This window comes from Prionailurus viverrinus, unplaced genomic scaffold (genome assembly GCF_022837055.1).
Source record: "Prionailurus viverrinus isolate Anna unplaced genomic scaffold, UM_Priviv_1.0 scaffold_40, whole genome shotgun sequence".
In the NCBI taxonomy this organism is placed as follows: Eukaryota; Metazoa; Chordata; class Mammalia; order Carnivora; family Felidae; genus Prionailurus; species Prionailurus viverrinus.
In genome coordinates, this window is record NW_025927608.1 from 3,202,351 (window position 1) to 3,223,215 (window position 20,865).

At 54.6% G+C, this 20,865-nt stretch overlaps 1 protein-coding gene across 11 annotated transcripts in view; it reads left to right on the forward strand.

Moving 5' to 3' along the window:
- The window catches only part of BCL2A1 (BCL2 related protein A1), a 60,309-nt gene extending 45,357 nt beyond the window's left edge, over window positions 1-14,952 (forward strand). For 6 of the 11 annotated variants that reach the window (XR_007149601.1, XR_007149606.1, XR_007149596.1 and 3 more), the window contains one exon: window positions 544-1,340. Coding sequence is in view for 2 of the 11 variants with exons in the window: in XM_047846657.1 (XP_047702613.1) it covers window positions 5,903-6,319; window positions 14,667-14,774 (525 nt within the window). In the remaining 9 variants the exon portion in view is untranslated. Of the gene's footprint in view, window positions 1-543; window positions 1,341-5,782; window positions 6,320-14,666 lie in introns of those variants that run through there. The other 5 variants (XR_007149602.1, XR_007149598.1, XR_007149599.1 and 2 more) reach the window with 3 other exon arrangements.
- Window positions 14,953-20,865: the final 5,913 nt, after the last annotated feature.

Here is a 20,865-nt window from a genome sequence, read left to right on the forward strand (position 1 = left end):
AAAAAACATTTAAAAAAATTTTTTAAAAACCTCCCAAGGTTCCTCTTCCTTTTTGGCCCATTCCAAGCCCCCCAAGCTGCCGTGGCCTCGGATCCGCATGTGCTCTTGGCGTGGCTGAGAGCTGGGCCAGCTGGGTCGGGATGCACATCTGTACTCCCCCCTGGCTGTGCTCAGGCTCGGCCCGACGGTCCTGTATTCGTCCCCAGGAGCCAGCTTGAAGCTGGCCTTCTCTCGGGGACGCCCCTGGCCCCCCGCTGAACTTCAGGTCCTGTTGTGCTGTGCCAGTGTCCCTAACGCTCTGTGGCAGAGACATCTGGGGGTTTGGGAGACTCTTGCACCGTGAGCACCTGCTAACAGCACCACCCCTGGATGCCGCGCGGGGCCCCGCCCGTGGCAGGTGCTCAGCGAGCTCGGGGAGCGTCGGCCGAGGCAGCGGCTTCGGGGTGTTCTGAGTTCTTGCTCCGCACAGAGCGCTGCCCTCGGGCGGCCCGGTCTCACCTGCTGTCACCGAACACACTTCTGCTTCCTCCCTTTCTGTTTTAGATCAGCTGTTCCATCCCGAGCAGGGAAAGTCCGAGGCCTTCTGCCACACTCACTCGACGGTCCCATTCAAACGGGCTCTTCTCCTGCGTACCTTCCCCCACGATGACATCCGGGGAGAGAAGAAGACTGCTTCCACTTTGCTGGGCGGAACTTGGTGCCAGAACCGACGTAGCTTCAGCCGTGACATCAGCGTCGGGAAAATCCTCAGCGTGGCCGGCCGTGGTAGTGACAGCGCCGTGAGCAGGGCAACGGGTATCCGAGTAAGACGCAGATGGGGAAGGAGAGGCTGGTCCGGGCGCGCACCTGAGCGCACAGGTGCGAAGGACAGACTAGCACAGTGTTCCAGGCGGCACACAGGCATTCTGTCTTACGTGGGACCATTCGTAATTTTAACCTCCCCCTGGCCTTCCCCCCCCCTTCCATCCCCTTTGTGGCCTCTACAACCGTAGTTGAAAATCCAACCCCAGGAGCCACGTCTGTGGACGCCTCTCTCCAGCCCTCCGTGCCTCCCAGCTCCCTTCCTTCCCAGCTCCGTGTTTTCTCCAGCACCCACCTAGGCCTTTCTCCCAAACACAGCAGGAGACTTGGAGGGGGTCCTACCTGCTTATTTCGCTCACAGAACTTCCTGGAAATTTGTCTCCCTGGATGGAAAACAAGCTCCCACCAGGAGCCTCGTCACATTGGGACAGTGGCTTTTCTTTTTTTTTTTTTTTTTTTTTCTTTTTTTTAATTTAAAAAAAAATTTTTTTTTAATATTTATTTATTTTTGAGAGAGACAGAGACAGAATGTGAGTGGGTTAGGGGCAGAAAGAGGAGACACAGAATCCAAAACAGGCTCCAGGCTCCGAGCACAGAGCCCGACGCAGGGTTCGAACTCACAGACCACGAGATCATGACCTGAGCCGAAGGCAGACGCTCAACTGACGGAGCCCCCAGGCGCCCGAGGACAGTGGCTTTTCTTGACTGGGAGCAGACTGGCCTTTGTTGTTTTCTGATGGTTGAGGCGTGGCCCCAGCAGACGGACGGAGGCAGATAGATGTCCTACGGTGCACATGCCCCTGCCCTTGTGTTGAAGACCAGTGGTCTCTGGAGAGTCAGCTCCAGCCATGGCCTCAGGAAAGGGACACAGCTTGACTCACTCCGGCGCTAAGAGTAAGCCAGGGCTGGGGGCTCCCCCGAGCCACCTCCTGGAGCAGCCAAAACCCCAGCAGTTTCCCCCACAGGTTCCGCCTTTGGGGAAAAGAGAAGTCGACCTCAGCAGCCTGTGCCTGAGGTCACGCACTGGGGCCCTGTCCTGGAGCTTGGTTCTCCGGGCCACTCGCCAGCCAGGATCACCTCAGGGCTCTTCCCTCCTGCCCCCCATCGAACCCCGCCGGAACAGGAGGGGGCTGATGACACGGTGGGAGGCATGAGATCCAGGCCGCCTTGTCTCCAGGGGGTTGGGACCCAGGGGGTTCGCAGCCCTGCGGTGGCCTGGTGGGAGCGGGGCTGGGCAGGGTGGCTCCGGACTGCCTCCTGGATCCCTCCCAGGTCAGTTTCCTCTCTGCCAGGCTGCTGTGAGGGCCACGCCGACTACACTGTGCCACCGTGTACGTCCGTGTGGGACCATGTGTGTCCGTGATCTTGCACGTGCGGCCCACATCGTGCCCGTCCTCTGACACTCCTCTTAGCAGTAAAAGTGGCCTGCGTTTCCTCTCCTTGAATCGGTGTGGGCTCGTGACTACCCATCCCGTAGGACAGAAATGGTGCCTCTGAGCTCTCGGCTGGGTGACGAACGGCCCGTCACATCCCGCACCTGTCACTGGAGCCCCTGAGCCGCCTCGAGACACGTGTGAGCCCTCTGAGGTCGCCATGCTGGAGAGACCGCACGGACAGACCCTGAGGCTGCAGCCAGCCCGGCTTTCACACTCGTTCAGGCCCCCAAGATCTGGGGTCTGGCCTGGGAAGCAGCGGATGGGCTGGAACCCGCTTGTGGAGATACGGCCACGTAGGTAAACACAGCAGAGAGATAGAGGCAGTTCCCGTGCAGGGATGTGGCAACAATTGCACTCCCACAGCCCAATGTGCTTTGCAAACGGAAGAGGTGGTTGGTTGTTAAGGTGGCTCACGCTCTTCCGATTGCTGTTCTCAAACACTAATACTTCCCTCGGCCGGAGCCAAGGTGCCATGCTTCTCCGGTGGAAGCTTCCGGACAAGACGTGTACAGAGAAGGCCTTGGTCAGGCCACGGACGCTTGTGCGGTGCGGACAGATGTAGGAAGCCACCTGTCATTTCCCTCCGGCCATCCGCCCCTGGGCCCACAGCAGATCAGTGGGACACAGGTGCGTTTCCAGAACCTTGTCCTCGTTGTGTGTCCACAAACCTGCCTCCTGCCTTAGGGTGGGCTCCAGGAAGGGGCTTCCTCTGACTATTTCCTCCCGCTGCGCCTTTCGCGGCCTCCACCCTCGCCTACTTTGTCCTGCACCAAAAACTCCCTCCGGGCAGAAGTCTTGGTCTGTAGCACCTAACACGGTGCGTGGATGCTTGTGGAATAACTGGGCCCCACTCATTCTGGCCGACTCCCTCAGCGTGCTCCGAGCAGACCCCCAATTTCATACAAGATTCTGCGTGCGGACAGAGCGCCTCAGGGGACTGTGCGCTGGCCCCCGGTAAGTGCAGACCCGGACTGGGGTGGCATTGAGAGAGGTCACCGTCCTCTGTGTCTGCACCTAGTCCGGGGCCAGCTGCTCGTCCCTGACCCTGCCAGCCCACCCACCTCGGTCCCCCTGCACTTTCCAAAACAAGAAGTCATTCTCTTTGGTAGGGATTCTGTCTTTCTCTCTCCCACCTGTTCTTGCCTGGAAACTCTGAAATAAAGTAAACACGCTGCAATTTTTAAGAGCCTTTACGGCAACACCTTTGTGGATGCAGATCGGGCAGATGGAGCCCTAAATTCGGCTGGCCCCCGGGGCGATATAAATGCCCTTCATTTATTCGCCGAAGACCGACTGCGCGCCTCCCGGGTGCGGCTGGGGCACTGGCGCGAGAGAGAAAGTGAGCCCTGGCCTTGCAATGCCTAACTGGGGTTCTTACAGCACACGCTTACACTGCTTTTCCGGAAATACTCGCGACCGTGGGAGTATGAGGGGCAGTCTCAGGTCCCTAACACGCCCCATCCCTTCGGAGGTTCTCATGACGCCCAGCGGCGTCCGGAGGGGAGAAGGCTGCTGCTCCTGGCTTCTGCTCCGTGGGTGAGTGGACGCAGTGGTGAGGGCAGGGGAGGACCTTCCCGGGGACACGCTCCTCCGTTCCGTGCGGGTCCCCTGTCACCCCAGGACTCCAGGATCAGGGCGTGTGACGTTCAGATTTGCGGGGACACCCTGTGCAGGAGGCAGGAGCGGGGAGGCTGGAGAGGCCGGGAGGAGGAGGGAGGTTGGCCGGGAGACCCTCGCCCGCAGTGCAGTCTGAGAGCATTGACAGAGGGGCCTATGGGGCAGATGTACCTGCTGCCGGGGGGACTCGGGACGCAGCCGCGGGGCCGATGCCATCACGTTCCTGAAGGAGGAGGCCCGACAGGTGCCCCTTCACGGCCACCTCGAGCCCCGTCACCATCCCCTTCAGTCCCCGCGTGAAATACAAGTCAGCATGAATTTTCCCCGGTTTGTAGTGGTTCATGGAAACTGACGGAAAGGCACGCGGTCACTCCACAAGTGGATGGAAAGTGAACTCTGCTTCTCCAGGGACCCCGTGTTGCCTGCGCTCTCTCTTTCAACCCCCACGGCTCCTGCCTGCTGGCAGCACGGCCGGCCGGGGACGGGGTGACCCCCAAACACCTGAACCACCGTGCGCTCTGCTGAGGAGACTTGAAATCCGCCCTCGGTCCCCGACACTCCTTTCAGCCAGACACTTGGCCAAGCCCGGCCCCAGGTCCCCAGGCCGCTGCCCGAGCTCCAGACGGTGATAGGGGTGCCCTTCACGTCCCGCTGCGCACTTGCCCAGCTTCGTCCTTGCGGGGAAGCTGCGTCTCCTCGGTGCAGGGGCAGGTGCGGGGAGAGGGAAGGGGCCGTGTTCGCACAGCGCCGGCCGACCGGGCTTCCCGCCTTGTCCCACCTCCGCCCCGATGCCAGCCTGCCCTCCCCGTCCCTTCCCGTCCCATCATAGGGATGCAGGGCCCGCGGTGGGCAAGGAGGGAGGCGGCGGGGCGAGGCCGGAGCCGGGGACCGGTGTGCGCATAAGTCTAGAGCCCCGTCTGGTCCCGCGGTTTCTGATTCAGACGTGGGATAATTTACCTGATTTCAGAACGCGGTGCGAGCAGGACTCTGCTGTGTGTCTGGCCGGGGGGAAGACCGAGGGGGTGCCGCCCGCCCATGTCACCCGTGCTCAAGTCCCAGGGGGCGAGGGCGAGCCGCCAGAGCCTCGCTCCAGAGGCCCCTGTTTTGTCTGCTTCGGACGGAAGTTCCCTCCCAGATCTTCACGAACCCGCGGCAGCCGCTGGGTGGCTGTGTGGGACACTTCTCTGTGGGTGGCATTCACTTCGTGTGAAACGACCCGTTTACCAGCGGACAGGGAGGCCGTGCGCAGTATACTGACGGTGCCGTGCGACCACCTTGTGGCTCCCCAACGTCTTGTCACAAATCCCACCCTGTTCCCAGAAAGGAGTAGCCCCCGCCTTGGCCCCTGGCGGCCCCCGGTCCGCCGTCCCCACGGGTCCGCTTGTCCCGGGCGGCCCATACCGAATGGAATCACGGCACGGCGCCTACCTGGCTTGCTTGCCTTGGCCCCGTGGTGTGTCGGAGCCCCGTCCCTGTCGCAGCCCAGCTCGCTACCTCGTTCCTCTCGTGGCTGAGTGACGTTCCGCCGCTTACCCGTTTATCCGGCGGTGACCGTTCGCACTGTGGAATCGAGCCGGTCGCCGTCCCCGGCGCTGCGGTGAAGGTGGCGTGCGGGGGTGTGGGCTCCCGTTTTCAGACCAGGGCCGAGCTCCGCAGTGGAGCTGCTGAGCCGTCTGGCAATCCCACGCGCAACCCTCCGAGGAACGGCCCAGGCCCCGCCTGCCCACCAGCCGCGTGGGAGCGCTCCGGCTTCTCCGCATCCTCCCACAGGAGACATTTGAGCGCCTGCATCCACCGCTCACGGTTTGAGGAAGTGGGCTCTCGCTGAACCGTTTTCCTGCTTCGCACTGTCAACTTTCTCTTTCACACCCGGCCCAGGCCGAGTGACGGGGAGGAAGGATACCGCCCGGTGATGCAAAAGGAAATTTCCCCAGCCTCCACGCGTCGCCGTGCGTCACACCCCGCCGGGGGCCGCGAGCCTTCACCTGCCGTCACCTCGCCGCCTCCCCGAGAGCAGGCTCCAGACGGGGCTGCGCAGCGGGCAGAGGATGGCCGACGGCGAGTTTGGGTACGTTCTCACGCTGGCCCGGGACTATACGGAGCACGTTCTGCAGGGGCCCCAGCCCGGGTCCCACCCAAGCAGAGTATCCCAAGTGCTACAAGACGTGGCCTTCTCGGTCCAGGGGGAGGTCGAGAAGAAGTTGAAGCCGTGCCTGGACAAGTTCCACGTGGTGTCGGTAGACACGGCCAGGACGATATTCCACCAAGTGATGGAAAAGGAATTTGAAGACGGCATCATTAACTGGGGCAGGATTGTGACTATATTTGCGTTTGAGGGCATCCTCATCAAGAAGCTTCTCCAGGAGCGGATCGTCCCAGACGCAGATGCGTTTAAGGTTTCCTACTTTGTCGCCGAGTTCATCACGAAACACACGGGAGAATGGATCCGGCAAAACGGAGGCTGGGTATGTGCCGTGGGATATTTCTCGTTGTTCTTACCTTTGAACTAGGAATTGACAGTTTCTCCCCGGTTAAAAAAAAACTACTGTTTTCTTCAGGTGGTTTCTTTTTAAAGGTTCTTGTTTTCATTAAAAAGCTTATTTATTTATTTTGGTGGGGGGGGGCAGAGAGAGAAGAGGAGACAGAATCCCAAGCAGGCTCTGTGCTGTCAGTCAGAGCCCCGCTCGGGGCTCGATCTCATGAAAGGTGGACGCCTAACTGACCGGGCCGCCCAGGTGCCCCTGAAGCTTCTCATTTTATAATAAGAAGACATTTCTGGCTCCTTTCCAGTGAATCCTAGAACTTTCTAGCTGGAGAACACATGCGGTTCCAGCTTTGACTCCTAAAGGCCTTACGAGTGGGGGTAAGATTTGGGAGCGCGAGAGCGTCTCCCCAGGGCACCTGTCAGAGGCGCAGTGCCCGGCGGAGGACTTGGCTATGGCCAGGCTGTCATGACAACGCACAATCAGCACAGAAGGAGGTGGAATCAGATGCTGTTGTACTTGGGTGTTTACTATTTTGCAAAAGACGGGTACGTTTTTGCAAGTTCATTGTTCACAAACTGATTTTCTTTTCTTCTTTTTTTTTCAACTTTCCAACATAACAAATTCTGGCTGTTAAAGCCTGTTGACTAAAAATAATAATAATAACGTGCCATACCACCAGCAAGAAGCTTCATAGAAGAATTTCCACATAACAATTCACTTTATTATCAAAGCCTCGGAAAGCCCAGACTGGGGGGTGGAGGGGCTCTGTTAGAAGGCACTGATAAGGGGCTTTCCATGGCTGGATGTTCATGCTTGTCTTTTTACCCCAGTACCCTTAACACTGACTTATTTTTTAAACTTTATTTTTTTAATTTTTATTTATTTTTGAGAGAGGGAAAGAGAGACAGAGAGAGGGAACAAGCAGAGGAGGGGCACAGAGAGAGGGAGACACAGAATCCGAAGCAGGTTCCAGGCTCGGGGCTGTCGGCACAGAGCCCGACGCGGGGCTCGAACTCATGAGCCGCGAGATCACGACCTGAGCCGAAGTCGGACGCCCAACCGACGGAGCCACCCGGGTGCTCCTTAACAACTGACTTTCTGAAACTACTTAGGCTCCACGGATCCTCTTTCCAACCCCCCGGCCTAGCCCTCTCCTCTCCCCAGAGGGGAGATATGCATTATTAGCAATTATTTTACACGCAAATCTTGCCTATTGAATAACTCTACAGAAAATACACACACTACTTTTTTGTAAAAAATTTTTATACATATAAATACTACGTGGTACTTATTCCGGGTTTATTTTTCACCCAAGGGCCTTTAAAATATTATTTTAAAGAATACTACAGAAAAAAAAAAAAAAGAGCCCTACACCTATGCTGTTGTATGTAAATGCTGTTGAACGTCTGGCCGTCTCTGGCTGATGGATATTTCAGTTATTTCCAGTTTGCGATCGCAACAATACATCACAGAATCTGTATCCATGCACTCCCTTGTGGAATATCGAATTGCCGGGTCCTGGTACATGTGCATTTTTTTGACGTACTTGATCCATGCCCTCCAGGGGGGCTCCGCTAAGCCCCCCCCCCCAACCAGCTGACCCGTGTTCGGTCGCGGCAGCCTGTCCTAATCTCCCCAATCCACTGGGTTAAGAAAATGTAATCAGGGACACCTGGGTGGCTCAGTTGGTTGAGCAACCGACTTCAGCTCTGGGCATGGCCTCGCTGTTCGTGAGTTCGAGCCCCGCGTCCAGCTCTGTGCTGACAGTTTAGAGCCCGGAGCCTGCTTTGGATTCTGTGTCTCCCTCTCTCTCTGCCCCACCCCCACTCATTCTCTCTCTCTCTCTCTCTCTCTCTCTTTCTCTCTCTCTCTCTCTTTCTCTGCCCCTCCTGGGATTCTCTCTTTCTTCTCTGCCCCTCACTTGTGCCCTCTCTCTCTCTCTCTCTCTTTCTAAAGAAAATTATTGCTGTCTTTGGTTATTATGTTTTATTTATTTATTTATTTATTTATTTAACAATTTTATTTTTAAGTAATCTCTACACCCAACGTGGGGCTCGAACTCACAACCCTGAGATCAAGAGTCGCACGCTCCACCGACTAAGCCGGCCAGGTGCCCCTGGTTATTACAAATGTTCTAAATTTTGATGCAGTCACATTTTACGGGATGTCCCCTGCATCTTGTTTAAGGCTTTCCGGTGTCATGATGGGGCATCCCGCACTTGGTCCCCCCCTGACTCAGACTGACTCGGGGCTGGAGGAAGCATGGCGGGGGTGGGGGCGGGGTGTGTCTTGCTCTCTTCCTCTCAGCTGTGGGTGATGGGTGGAAATTCCCACCGTGCCACGGAGGTTTCCAGCGAAAGCAAAACTCCTCTGGTGCAGAGGAATTCAGTTCGCAGCTCTCTGCGGGCTCTGTGTCCGGGCACCCCACACGGTATCTGCAGCATATACGTTGTGATGAACGTTACTCGAAATCTAACGAGTTAGCAGTGTTTTGTGAGCTCGTGGAGCCCTTGGCCGGGCGATGGGATGGTCTCTGAGAGTCTCCGGAAGCGGACTCATCTTTCAGGGGGTGGCCTGGGTGTAATTGTGCGTGCGGCAGGATGAAGCCTTCCCGAGTGGACGTACACATACACACGCGTGCCCACGCACACACTCAGCCTTCACAGGGTCCTTGGGTGTAGGTAGGCTTGAAGCACCGGACTTTCACTCCTGGACAGCTTGACTCGTAGACGTGACAGACGCGCTCCTGAAAGCGTGCTCCTTTTCGGCCCACACGAGACACGGGTTGCGTGGAGGAATCAGGATTTGAGTCCGAACACGTTAGCACGGCGGGCTGACACGAGTAAACGTACTCGTGAGGGTTCATCTCGGGGCAGATGGCTGCGCTACAGTCGAGATTTCCCGATCCGTGAAAATCGGTCAGACGTGACCGTCCGGAAAGCTTGTCACCGGCTCCAAATGAGAAATGCGCGTGCATCACGAAAGATGAGAAGGTCAGTTAGCGCACAACCAGAGAACTACTATGATCTAAGTACTTCGCAAGTACGATTAGACACGTTATGAAAACCTTTGGGTCAGGAAGGCAGTATGTCGGCCGCTTGGATAGTGTGAGCACCGACTGTGGGTCACACGGTTCTGGGCTGGCTTCTGGGGTCATTCAGTGCCCGTGGGACGTCCACAGGCTACTACTCGGAACCTTGTTTCCTCGTCTGCTGAACGGGGAGAATAATGCTTCCTCCTCCCAGGACCCGGCGTGACGATTAAATCAGTTACTGTGACACACGAAGCACCTGGCTTAAGCACTCAGTACAAGTTTAGGGTTATTGTTAGCGGTAGTATCGTCAAACGTCCCCGATTGACCAGGTTCAGTCCTCCCAAGTTATACCAGCCAGGGTTAGATATTAGTCGCCATCGAAACCAGATGCCCTGAAGGGAAAAGGTAAGACCAGCGTATCGCTAGGACCAGCTATGAAGGGCACACGGGAGATTTCAAGAGGCTTCACTATGTAATTCGGAAAACCACCCTAACACGGAAAGAAAGCCCCTTTCAAGACGGGGACGCACAGTCAGCACTGGCACTTCCCAAGCAACCGCAAGAGTCAGAAGGGGCGAGACGAGCCGTTTTTGTTTGCTTGGTTACGGTTGGTTTTGATCTTCCCGCTCTGAAGGATGGTCTTTTTGCGCCAAACAGAAGGACACACGGAGACTTGTGCCCGCGTGGCTGGGTGCCCGGCTGGCGGAGGCGTTTCCGAGGTGTGAAGCACAAGCAGCGAGGGGACAGAACCTCCATGGGTCTCTCGCATCCTCTGCTTCGTTAGATTTGGGGGCCAAGTTCTCCTGATGTTTCTCTCCAATTTTGACTTGAGATTGAAAGCCACTGAATGAAAAGAAAGACGGAATTCTAGCCCCCCTCCCCCACACCTTGGGCCCTTCGGGAACGCACTCTAACTGGGGCGTCCCTCTCCACCCCTCTCCCTCACACCCTACGTCCGGGGCACAAGCCAGTCCTGTCGGTCGGTCATGCACCCAGCCCATCCGGGACGCGTCCTCCTTCCTCTGACGCCGGCCGTAACCTCTTACCGGTTTTGCATCCTTGCCCTGCTAGTCTGTTCCCCACACAGCAGCCACGACGTGAATTCTCTCGTGTCCTGGCCTGACCGGAACCCTCCCAAACGCGCCTTCGCCCGGGAGCAAAAATAAAATAAACGTTCTGACTGCTGTAGTCAGAGCCCTACCTGGTCTGGCCCTAAGTCCCCAACCAACCCCGTTTCCTGTGAGTCTTTGCTTTGCTTCATAGCTCCAGCCTCCCTGGATAAGCCAATCACACTCCGCCCTCGGGGCCTTTGCACTTGCTGTGGCCGCTGCCTGGAATCACCAGGGGTCTGCATCGGCCCCGCTGCCCTTCCCAGGGGTCCGTGCCACGGTTGCCCTCCTCGGGGAGTCTTCCCTAGCCGTCCCGTCTCTGACGGCACCACCGCCGCTCTGTCCTGTACCCGGCTTGACTCCCTCGTAACTGCTTATCCGTTCCTTGTCTTTCTCTGTGACCAGAACTCAAGCTTCGTGAGGCCAGGGGTCCTGCGTGTTTAGTTCACCAGTTTGTTTCCAGTGCTTCAAACAGCACCTGGCATGTGGCCGAAGCTCAGTAAACGTTTGTCGGATGAGTACACGTAGTGAATAATCGCCAGGGAAACGCGGGGATAACGTTGGTGTCTTCCTAGATGTCAAACATTCTGAGGATCTGGGGTTCTTTGCATTACTGATGCAGAACGTCATTTTATGGCTTAGGCTTTTCTGAAGCCACGGTACCTGAATCTAATGAACTATTCCTGGAAAGAACCAGATCTGTGCGCTCCTTCTTTATTCCCACGTTACGGACAAGATATCGAATCCCTGTTTCTCTAGTTTCATATAATGGTTTTAAGATGCAAATAGTGTCACTGGAAATAAGTTTTTGAAAGAGGAAACCTCTCTCCTGCCACTGTAACCATCTGCGTGCGCGTGTCCTGTGCAATGACGATTGAGGAACGTGAGTTTTCTCCTTTGAGATCACCTGCCTAATGTATTGCACACCAACACTTGTAACGTCTACAGAATATCCCAATTCTATGCGTCACAATTACTTTACCAGTTCCGAATTGTTAGACATTTGGGTTGTCTTCCTTCTTGGAAACAATGCTTCAAGACTGGCCCCGGGTGGGTTTTCCTCCCCATCGCTGAGCAGGCCGCCTCTTGATCGGTGTCTAATGACGGATGGCCCATCGCACTGCTCCCAGAATGGATACTGCCTCCCGAAAGCGCTCTATCAATGGAGGGATGACCCAACAACCCCACCAGCCAGGGGGCAGGACCAGTAAAAATAATTTGGGGGATTTCACAAGACTCAAAATAACAAGGTCAACTCAACAGGTCCAAAAATCAGTAAGACCGTATTACAATGTGAATTCTTTAACTGACGGTAACGTTGAATTTCCCCCCACACCCTTGTGCGTGATTCGTGTTTCTGCTTTCAACAGCCCTTGTCTTCTCAACTCTTAGGGGCTCGATGATGAGTCTCTTACCCTTGAATGAGCCCTTTCATGATAAATGTAAATATTTTCCTGGTCAGTTCTTTTCTGTTTTTTTTTTATTATTATTATTCTGTTAAAATACACGTAACGTAAAAGGTACGGGCTTAACCATTTCTAAGCGTGCACATCAACAGTATTAAATAGTCGCACTGTTGTGGGACGTCACCAGGATCAACCCCCAGGACTCTGCACCCCCCGACCCCGGATCGTGGTAACCAGTACCCTACTTTCTGTCTTTATGGGTTTGACTATTGTGACCACTTTGTGTAGATGGGGTTAAACAGTATTTGTCTTCTCGTGACTTGCTTAGCTCACTGAGCCTCGTGTCCTGAAGGTTCATCCACGTTGTGGCAGGTGTCAGAACGTCCTTCCTTTTTAAGGCTGAGTAGTATCCTGGTGTATGTATAGACCACGTTTCGGTGACCCATTCCTCAGCTGAGGGGTGCTGGTGTTGCTTCCATGTTTTAGCTACTGTGAATTTTCTCCTCCTTTTAATTTTAGCTTTTTATGGCTAAAAAACCTCTAATCTTTTTTTTTTTTAATGCTTATTTATTGTTGATAGAGAGACAGAGCACGAGTAGAGGAGGGGCAGAGAGAGAGGAAGACACAGAATCTGAGGCAGGTTCCAGGCTCTGAGCTGTCAGCACAGAGCCCGACGCGGGGCTCGAACCCACGAACCGTGAGATCATGACCTGAGCCCAAGTCAGACATTCGACCGACAGAGCCACCCAAGCGCCCCAACCTCTAATCTTCTAGCTGGATTTGTCAGTTATTCCTTCTTTTCACGCTCTTTAGCTGAGAAGTTGAGTGTATGTCAGATGATATGCTACGTGCCAAACAGTGACCACTGTCCTAGCAAAAGCGGTCGTTGGAGAGTGCCTCGTTGCTGAGGGTTACGAAGATCCTGGGAAGGGAGGCGGTGAGGGCGCGTGGGAAACGTGTGTGTGTGCAAAGGCGGAGGGGGAGGAAGGGGAGAGAAGGAGCAGCCTGTTCCCTCCGTTAGGCCGTGACAGCGTGTGCTGGGCATGACTCTGCAACTCTGTACTTGACACTATGGGGACAGAAGCCGGCTTTCTTGGGCAACCCTTCGGAGGGAAAATCCCCTTGACCGCCGTCTGTGCGCTGGCCGTGCTCGGGAAAAGGCCCCGGGCGCCGGATAACAGGTCTCTTCCAGCCCCAAAGTGGAGTCACCTGGGCTCCGAGCTGCTAGCAGGCGGTTGTCACTCCAGAACCTGGAACCTGCCGGAGGCAGAGCGAATGTTCACTAGACGAGCATTTAAAACAATCATTCCGGCAATTCTCTAATCCTTTGGGTGATTGTTTGGACACTTGCAGAACGAAAGAACAGCGTCGGCGTTCCCGTACGGGCCCAGGCGCTAGGAAGTCAGTAACTTTAGGTAGCTTACTTTTTTCGCATTTGTCAGGATAACAGAGGGCGTCAGGCTGGGCGATCTCAGAGGTGTTTTGCCGCAAGGATGCCCTGTAATGATAGGTCATAAATTACAGTGGGCACTTCACAATCTATTGTTTTAAAACCACGATCAAAAAGAGAATGAATCCTGGTTTTCTTGGGCAATCCTTCGGATGGAAAATCCCCTTGACCGCCGTCCGTGCGCTGGCCGTGCTCGGGAAACCACCTTGTCACAGGCTCAGAGGCACCGACTGACACTGGCTTTATTGTGGGTCCTCCTGACTCTGCACAGTACCGCTTACAAACATACATGCACATCGCAACACCAGACAGTTGAAAAAGAGGGGAAAAAATGAGACCTTCCTCCAGAGCTGTGCGTCCAGTATGGTAGCCACGAGGCACCTATGGCCGTGAACACTCACAACGTGGCTGGTCTCGGTGCAGATGGGTTGTGAGTACAAAACGCATGTCAAATTGCAAAGTTTTGGTACAAAAGATATAAAATATCTCAAGAATTTTCATACTGATTACATACTGAAATCATAGTATTTTAGATAAATTTAATCTATTTTTAAAATTAATTTTACGTATTTTCTCTTACTTTAAAAGATGTGGCGGGGGAGGGGTGGGGCCTCTGGGGGGCTCAGTCAGTTGAGCGTCCGACTTGGGCTCAAGTCATGATCTCACTGTTCATGGGTCCGAGCCCCACGTCGGGCTCTGTGCTGACAGCTCGGAGCCTGGAGCCTGCTTCGGAGTCTGTGTCTCCCTCTCTCTCTGCCCCTCCCATGCTCATGCTCTGTGTCTGTGTCTCTCTCTTAAAAATAAATAAACATTTGAAATGAATCAACATTTTAACTAAAAAAGTAAAAAGTGTGGCTAGGGGCACCTGGGTGGCTCAGTCCGTTGAGTGCCCCACTCTTGATTTTGGCTCAGGTCACCATCTTGCTATCTGTGGGTTCGAGCCCCACATCGGACTCTGTGCCGACAGTGCGGAACCTGCTTGAGATTCTCTCTTTCCCTCTCTCTGCCCTTCCCCTGCTCACTCTCTCTCTCTCTGTCTCTTAAAATAAAGAAGTAAACTTGAACAGAAAATAAAAAATTAAAAATTAAAAAATGTGGCCGGTGGAACCTTAAACTTCCCTCTGTGGCTCTCACCGTACCTCTGTTGGTCAGCGCTGCCCCGGAGAGGCCCGGAGCAGGGCTGCGGGGCGGTGATGCGGTGGACGGAGCGACGCCAGTGCGGGCGCAGAGGTGACCAAGGAGCTGCCTGTTAAGTGGGGTCCTTTGCTCTCCATCCCAGTAAACTGTCGCCCCTGGTTTTTAAAATGTGAAATTTATTCTCCAACAGGAAAACGGCTTTGTAAGGAAGTTCGAACCCAAGTCTGGCTGGCTGACCTTTCTGGAAGTTACAGGAAAGATCTGTAAGGTATTGTCTCTCCTGAAGAACTACTACTGAGCGGCCAGAAGGACAGAACACTCTGGATTGTGAAACCTGCCTGGCTGTCTTGACTCTTGCACTAAGTGTTGCCGGCACTTACTCCACTGGACAGACGACTTTGGTGATGTAACTCGATCTTGCAGAGTTACGGGGATTTTGTTCTCATTTTGATAAATAAACCGTATTTGTCTCAGTACGTAATTTGTGTCCTGCCTGGGAGTCGAGCAGAAGGGCAAAGCTGGAGGCAGGGGACGGGGATTGAAGGAAGCGGGTGGGGGGCCAGGAAGGGGGCGCCTCCTCTGCCCTGGGGCAGATTTTCTTAAGGGGTGCCCGTTACCCAGAAGTCATTCGCCAAGTGGCTCCTCCGACTGCGTGGGGGTGAGGTCTACATCCTGCCTCCCAGTGGCCCCCGTGACCCTGGGTACTTAGGGGATTCCGCAGATGCCCTCCCCACAGACTCTGCTCCCTGGCCCGCCACTCGGAGTTGACAGACACGGCGGGAGGTACCCAGGATGCTCCGGGGCAGTCTGAACGCAGACAGTTAGGTCTGACTCATGCTGAGTCATTGTCAAACTTTCCTCTTAACAAATGTCATAAATCACACAACTGTGTCTTTTCTTAGACCCTGAATTCCAATTCCGAGGTCAGTAAATTTGACTGCAGTTCAGGAGCGTCAGGCTCTGTTCTAGAACCTCCCAGTCTTCCAGTCTTCCTCCGTGTCCTCTGGCCCTCGGGGCTCGAGTTTCCGAGGAAGTAGCTGACGGATCTGACAAGAAACCAGGGCCTCCCTCCCAGGCCCTGTGCATTTCCACAGGGGATTTCACTTAATTCACACTTTGCTTCCTCTGTGATTCTTTTTTTTTTTTTTTTTTTTTTAAGGCTGATTTGAAGAAACCCCTTTAGAAATCACCCTTCAAAAATTTTTTTATGTTTATTTATTTTTGAGAGAAAGAGAGAGACAGAGTGTGAGCAGGGGAGGGGCAGAGAGAGAGGGAGACACAGAATCCCAACAGGCTGCAGGCACAGAGCCCAACGCAGGGCTCGAACCCACGAACTGCGAGATCATGACCTGAGCCGAAGTCGGACTCTCAGCCGACCGAGCCACCCAGGCGCCCCAGAAATCACTCTTAAAGTAGGGGTCTACTCTGCACACCTGCACACAGATTTCACACGCACGCACACTCTCACCGCCCCAGTCTTACTGCTTCCTATGGCTGATGCATTGTACAGAGAACAAGACACCTGTAGACTTGGCCTTTCTATCAGCTCATCCCATCCTGGTAAGTGCTCTCCCTGATCTCCTCCCCCTTGTCCCCTATCCCTCACCCACCTCTCCTCCGGTGACCGTCCATTGGTTTTCTGTAGTTAATAGTCTCCTGTGGTTCTTTTTTTAAAAATTTTTTTATGTTTATTTTTATTTTTTTGTGTTTAATTTTTTTATGTTTTTTATATTTAAATTGTTTATGTTTATTTTAATTTTTTAATGTTTATTTTAATTTTTATGTTTAATTTTTCATTTAATTTTTTATGTTTAATTTTTTATGTTTCATTTAATTTTTTTATGTTTGTTTTAATTTTTTAATTCTTTTATGTTTATTTGTTTTTGAGAGAGAGACAGAGAGAGAGAGAGAGGGAGAGAGACAGAGCACCAGCGGGGGAGGGGCAGAGAGAGTGGGAGACACAGAATCAGAAGCGGGCTCCAGGCTCCAAGCTGTCAGCACAGAGCCTGACGTGGGACTCGAACCCACGAACCGTGAGATCATGACCTGAGCTGAACTCAGATGCTCAACCGACTGAGCCCCCCAGGCGCCCCGAGTCCCCTGTGATTCTTAACACTGGGGATACGACACTGGGGCAGGTCAGCAGGGAAACGTTTCTTGCAGAAGTGACTTTGGTGTATTCAGCCAAGCCCATCTGAGAGCCAAGTACCTGGGCCTTGCGTCTGCCCTGAATGGGAACATTTCTACCCCGTCTCACCTCGGTGCCTCCCCGCCCCCTGCTCAGTGCGTGAGGTCCTACTGTGTGTTGGCATGAATCAGAGCTAAGTGTAGGGAGGAGGCATCACGAGTGGACATAACAGGAAGTGTGTGTCCAAGTCCTGCCAGCTGGAATATACATTTGCACAAGAGACCACAGACCCTGACCTTTATACCACAGCGATCTCGTTAACAGAGCAACATCGGGGAATCAGTGACATTTCGGGCTTGGTTTGTGACCTGGTCTTTCAAAGTGCAGCTCTGTGTGTTTTATTACTAAGATAACAGGGGGAGGGCTTACCCTTCGCGAACACCGCACATAGAGACGGAGGTGGAACAGGTCGTAGACCGAAAAGTAAGCTAAAACCATAAAAATCCCGGAAGAGACATCGGAGAAAGTCATCACAGCCTCGGAGGGGGTCAAGATTTCTTAGCTACAACAACAAAAGCCTGCGCCAGAAAAGAAAAAAGGACCTAAAAATTATACTCTAGAGACACGATTTAGAATTCTATCTCAAAGCTGTCAAAGAAGAAAAAAACAAAACCCAATCTTCAAAACAGCAAGCCACAGAGTGGGAGGTAACACGTGTCACACTGGTAACTGACAAAGGACTCGTGTCCAGAACGTGCGAAACACAATTCAGGAACAACGCAACCATCGACTGAATTTAAAAATGGGCAGAAGACGGCAGGCGGGCAGTTCACGTGGAGAAGGTGTGAGACACCACTGGCCACCAGGGAAGGGCGAGGTGAAACCACGGGAGACCTCGGCACACCCTCCAGAACGGCTCGCACGAAGGCCACCACCGGTACCGGGCTTTGGGAATGCCCTCACGCGCTGCTGGCGGTTCTTGAACCGCGTGGCAGGTTCTTGTAAAGCGAAACGCACGCTGACCCGGGGCGCGGCAGCTGGGCTCCTGGGTCTCCGCTCAAAAGCCCCCGAACATGTCCCCACGATTCACGGCAGCTGTATTCACGAGGGCAGAGAGACCCGGACACAACCCACGTGTTCCACAAATTGCAGCACGCCCGCGCAAGGGACGAGCCCCAGCGACGATCAGGTGTGGGCTGGCGCCACGGGATGAACCACCCTCAGCACGCGTTGAGCCAGAGAAGCCAGTCACGAAAGTGTACGTGGGGTCCAGTGTCGTCCACGCGAGACCGGAAAAGACAAATGTGATGTGTCCGGTGGCAGAAAGCAGGTGAGAGGTGGCCTGTGGCCGGGGCGGGGCGGGGGGAGCCGGCCGGGAAAGCTCTGTCTGGGGTGATGAGGATGTCCCGCCTCTTGGCTGTGGTGGGAGAAGCGTGTCCCGGATTCACAGAGGCACTCCCTTAAAACAGGTGCATTTTACTGCAGATGATAACGTAGCTGATTGTTAAAAAGCTCCGGTTTTTGCAAAAGAAAAAAAGAAAAAAACCGAAAAAGGTGAACGCTCATTGTGAACAGTGCACACGCAGGAGAATAAAAGGAGAGACACAAGCATGACCCCAGGTACCAGTTTAAGTCCCAATACAATCACGAAGCACTATTATTTTTGCCTCGGTCACTTAGAAGGATCTGTCGGTGTGCATGACAGCCCGTGGACACCACCAGGCCTGCGAGCGTGGGGCCCTCCCTTCATCTGCCTTACCACCCCCCCCCCCCCCCCCCGCGTGGTGGCCCGTGGCTCCCGTGGCTCCGCTGGCCTGTTTCCGGCACCTGCTGCCACAGACTCTGCTTAGGACACTCCTCTGCCTCGTCCCGCCCAGGCTAACCCGGCCTGCAGACTTCCGCTGGGAGGTGGCCGCTTTAGGGACGCCCTCCCCACCGGGCTCCCCCTACAGCCTCTGAAAACACCACTGTCTCCATTAGAGCCTCACATCTGTGCGAGTTTCAGTTCGGTGTTTCCCACCGGACAGCCAGCTCCGGGAGGGCAGGAACCGCGCCTTCGCGTCTCAGAGTCCGGCTCACAGCCCCCTGAAGGCTCAGGGACTACTGTTCACAAAACGCACGGATGGACGCGCATCGGTTCCCGAACGGGCCGCCCATGAGGCCAGGCACCGTGTTCCCCGCGGCCCCGGGGCCACGGCCGCCTCTTGTTTGCTCCCGGCGCACGAGGGACTTCAGAGAAGTGATGGCCTTTGATTGTCAGGCGGTCCCCGAACTAGATACTATCTATCCCCACTTAGAAACAGGCTGGGAAGCGGGAAGAAACTTGCGCCTTGCAGGGGGTCGCGGGGGCGAAGGGTCCCTTGGGGTCACGGGGGGCTGGGCTGGTCCCTGGGTGCACGGGGTCATGGGGGTGGGTGGCCGGGTCCCGGGTCCCTCGGTGCATGGGGTCACGGGGTGGGGGCTGGGCAGGTCCCTGGGTGCACGGAGTCAGGGGGGGCTGGGCGGGTCCCTTACCGCCCTGGGGCGGCGGCGTTCTGCACCACTTCCCCCTGACCCCGCGGCCCCACCCGGATGCCTGCTTCCTTCCCCATCCCGCTCACAGGCTCCCAAGCTCACAAGCTCACAGGCGCGAACTGTGTGCAAATGCCAGCGGGGTGGGGCCGGCTTCCCCACCGACGGTGACGTCAGTCTTCGACAGCCAGGCGGGTGTCCTGATCTCCCTGGTCTGCGCCCCTCACCCGTCTATGCGCGGCCTCCCTGGAGACCTGCCCCAGCTCGAACTGGTCATGGCTGGTTCGGATCCGGAAACTTTTTGCAGATCTCCGTGACTCCGTGGGACCTGACAATAAACCCTTTCTGGACGGCTGGTAGCCACGTGTGGCTATTTACCTACTTATTTACTTAATTTTTTACAGTTCGCATCCAAGTTACTCAGCATACGGCGCAGTAATGAATTCAGGACTAGAACCCAGCGCTCATCCCAACGGGTGCCCTCCTCAATGCCCCTCACCCATTCAGCCCATCCCGTCTCAAAATAAATAAACATTAAAAAATTTTTTAAAAAGGGATGCCTGGTCGATTAAGCGTCTGACTTCAGCTCCGGTCGTGATCTCATGGTTCTTGGGTTTGAGCCCCGTGTCGGGCTCTGTGCTGACAACTCAGCCCAGAGCCTGCTTCGGATTCTGTGTCTCCCTCTCTCTGCCCCTGTCCCCCTCGTTAAAAATAAATGAACATTTATTTCTTAAAAAATTTTTTTAACCTTTATTTATATTTTTGAGACAGAGAGAGACAGAGCACGAACGGGGGAGGGTCAGAGAGAGGGAGACACAGAATCCGAAACAGGCTCCAGGCTCTGAGCTGTCAGCACAGAGCCCGACGCAGGGCTCGAACTCACAGACTGCGAGATCACGCCCTGAGCTGAAGTCGGACGCTCAACCGACTGAGCCACCCAGGCGCCCCTAAATAAACGTTTAAAAAAACAATGTAAGATAACTTGAGTGGATAAGCCATGAGGACGAAAGGTACAGCACGCAGAGTATAGTCAGTGGCATTGTAACAGTGTTGCACGGTGACAGATGGTAGATACGCCCTGTAACGGATGGAGAAGTTGAATCAGTCTGTTGTGCACCTGAAACTAACGTGACACTGTGTGTTAACTGTACTTCAATAAAAAGAAAAAGAGAAAAATGTAAGATGATATATGGTTCCTCTCCACTCGAAACTCTCCAGTGGTTTCCACCTTGCTCCGAGGAAAAGCCGAAATCCTTAGAACATTCTTACGATGGCGCCCATGGCCTTCCACAGCCCGCCTGCCCCGCGAACCGCCTGAGTTCATCCCTGCTGTGCCAGGCACCCTCTTGCCCGTGGTGGAGTCTGACATGCCCTTCTCAGTCTACTGATTTCTGCCTTGGATGCCATGTGGCTCCCGAGGGTGGGACTTGGGGACACACAGATGCCGAGGGCTGTATCACGGGGCTCCCCCACAAGCCCACAGAGAGCTCTGGAGATTCGGAGATCCAACCAACACCGTCCCTCGTGTTGCGTGTACATATACGTTCACAGAGTCCTTGATGGGGATGCTGCGTATGGCTGCTGAATTGTCGTATTCTCAGAGATGTGGAGTAAACGAGGAAGACGGTCAAAGCTTTACTTAGGTAGACGAGGCTCTCTTATGGTCAACGGGTGCTACCCAGCGTACGGAGCCCGCCAGAGTAGCCACGGACACGCAGGAGAACAATGCCTCCGGAGTTCAGCAGGGGCA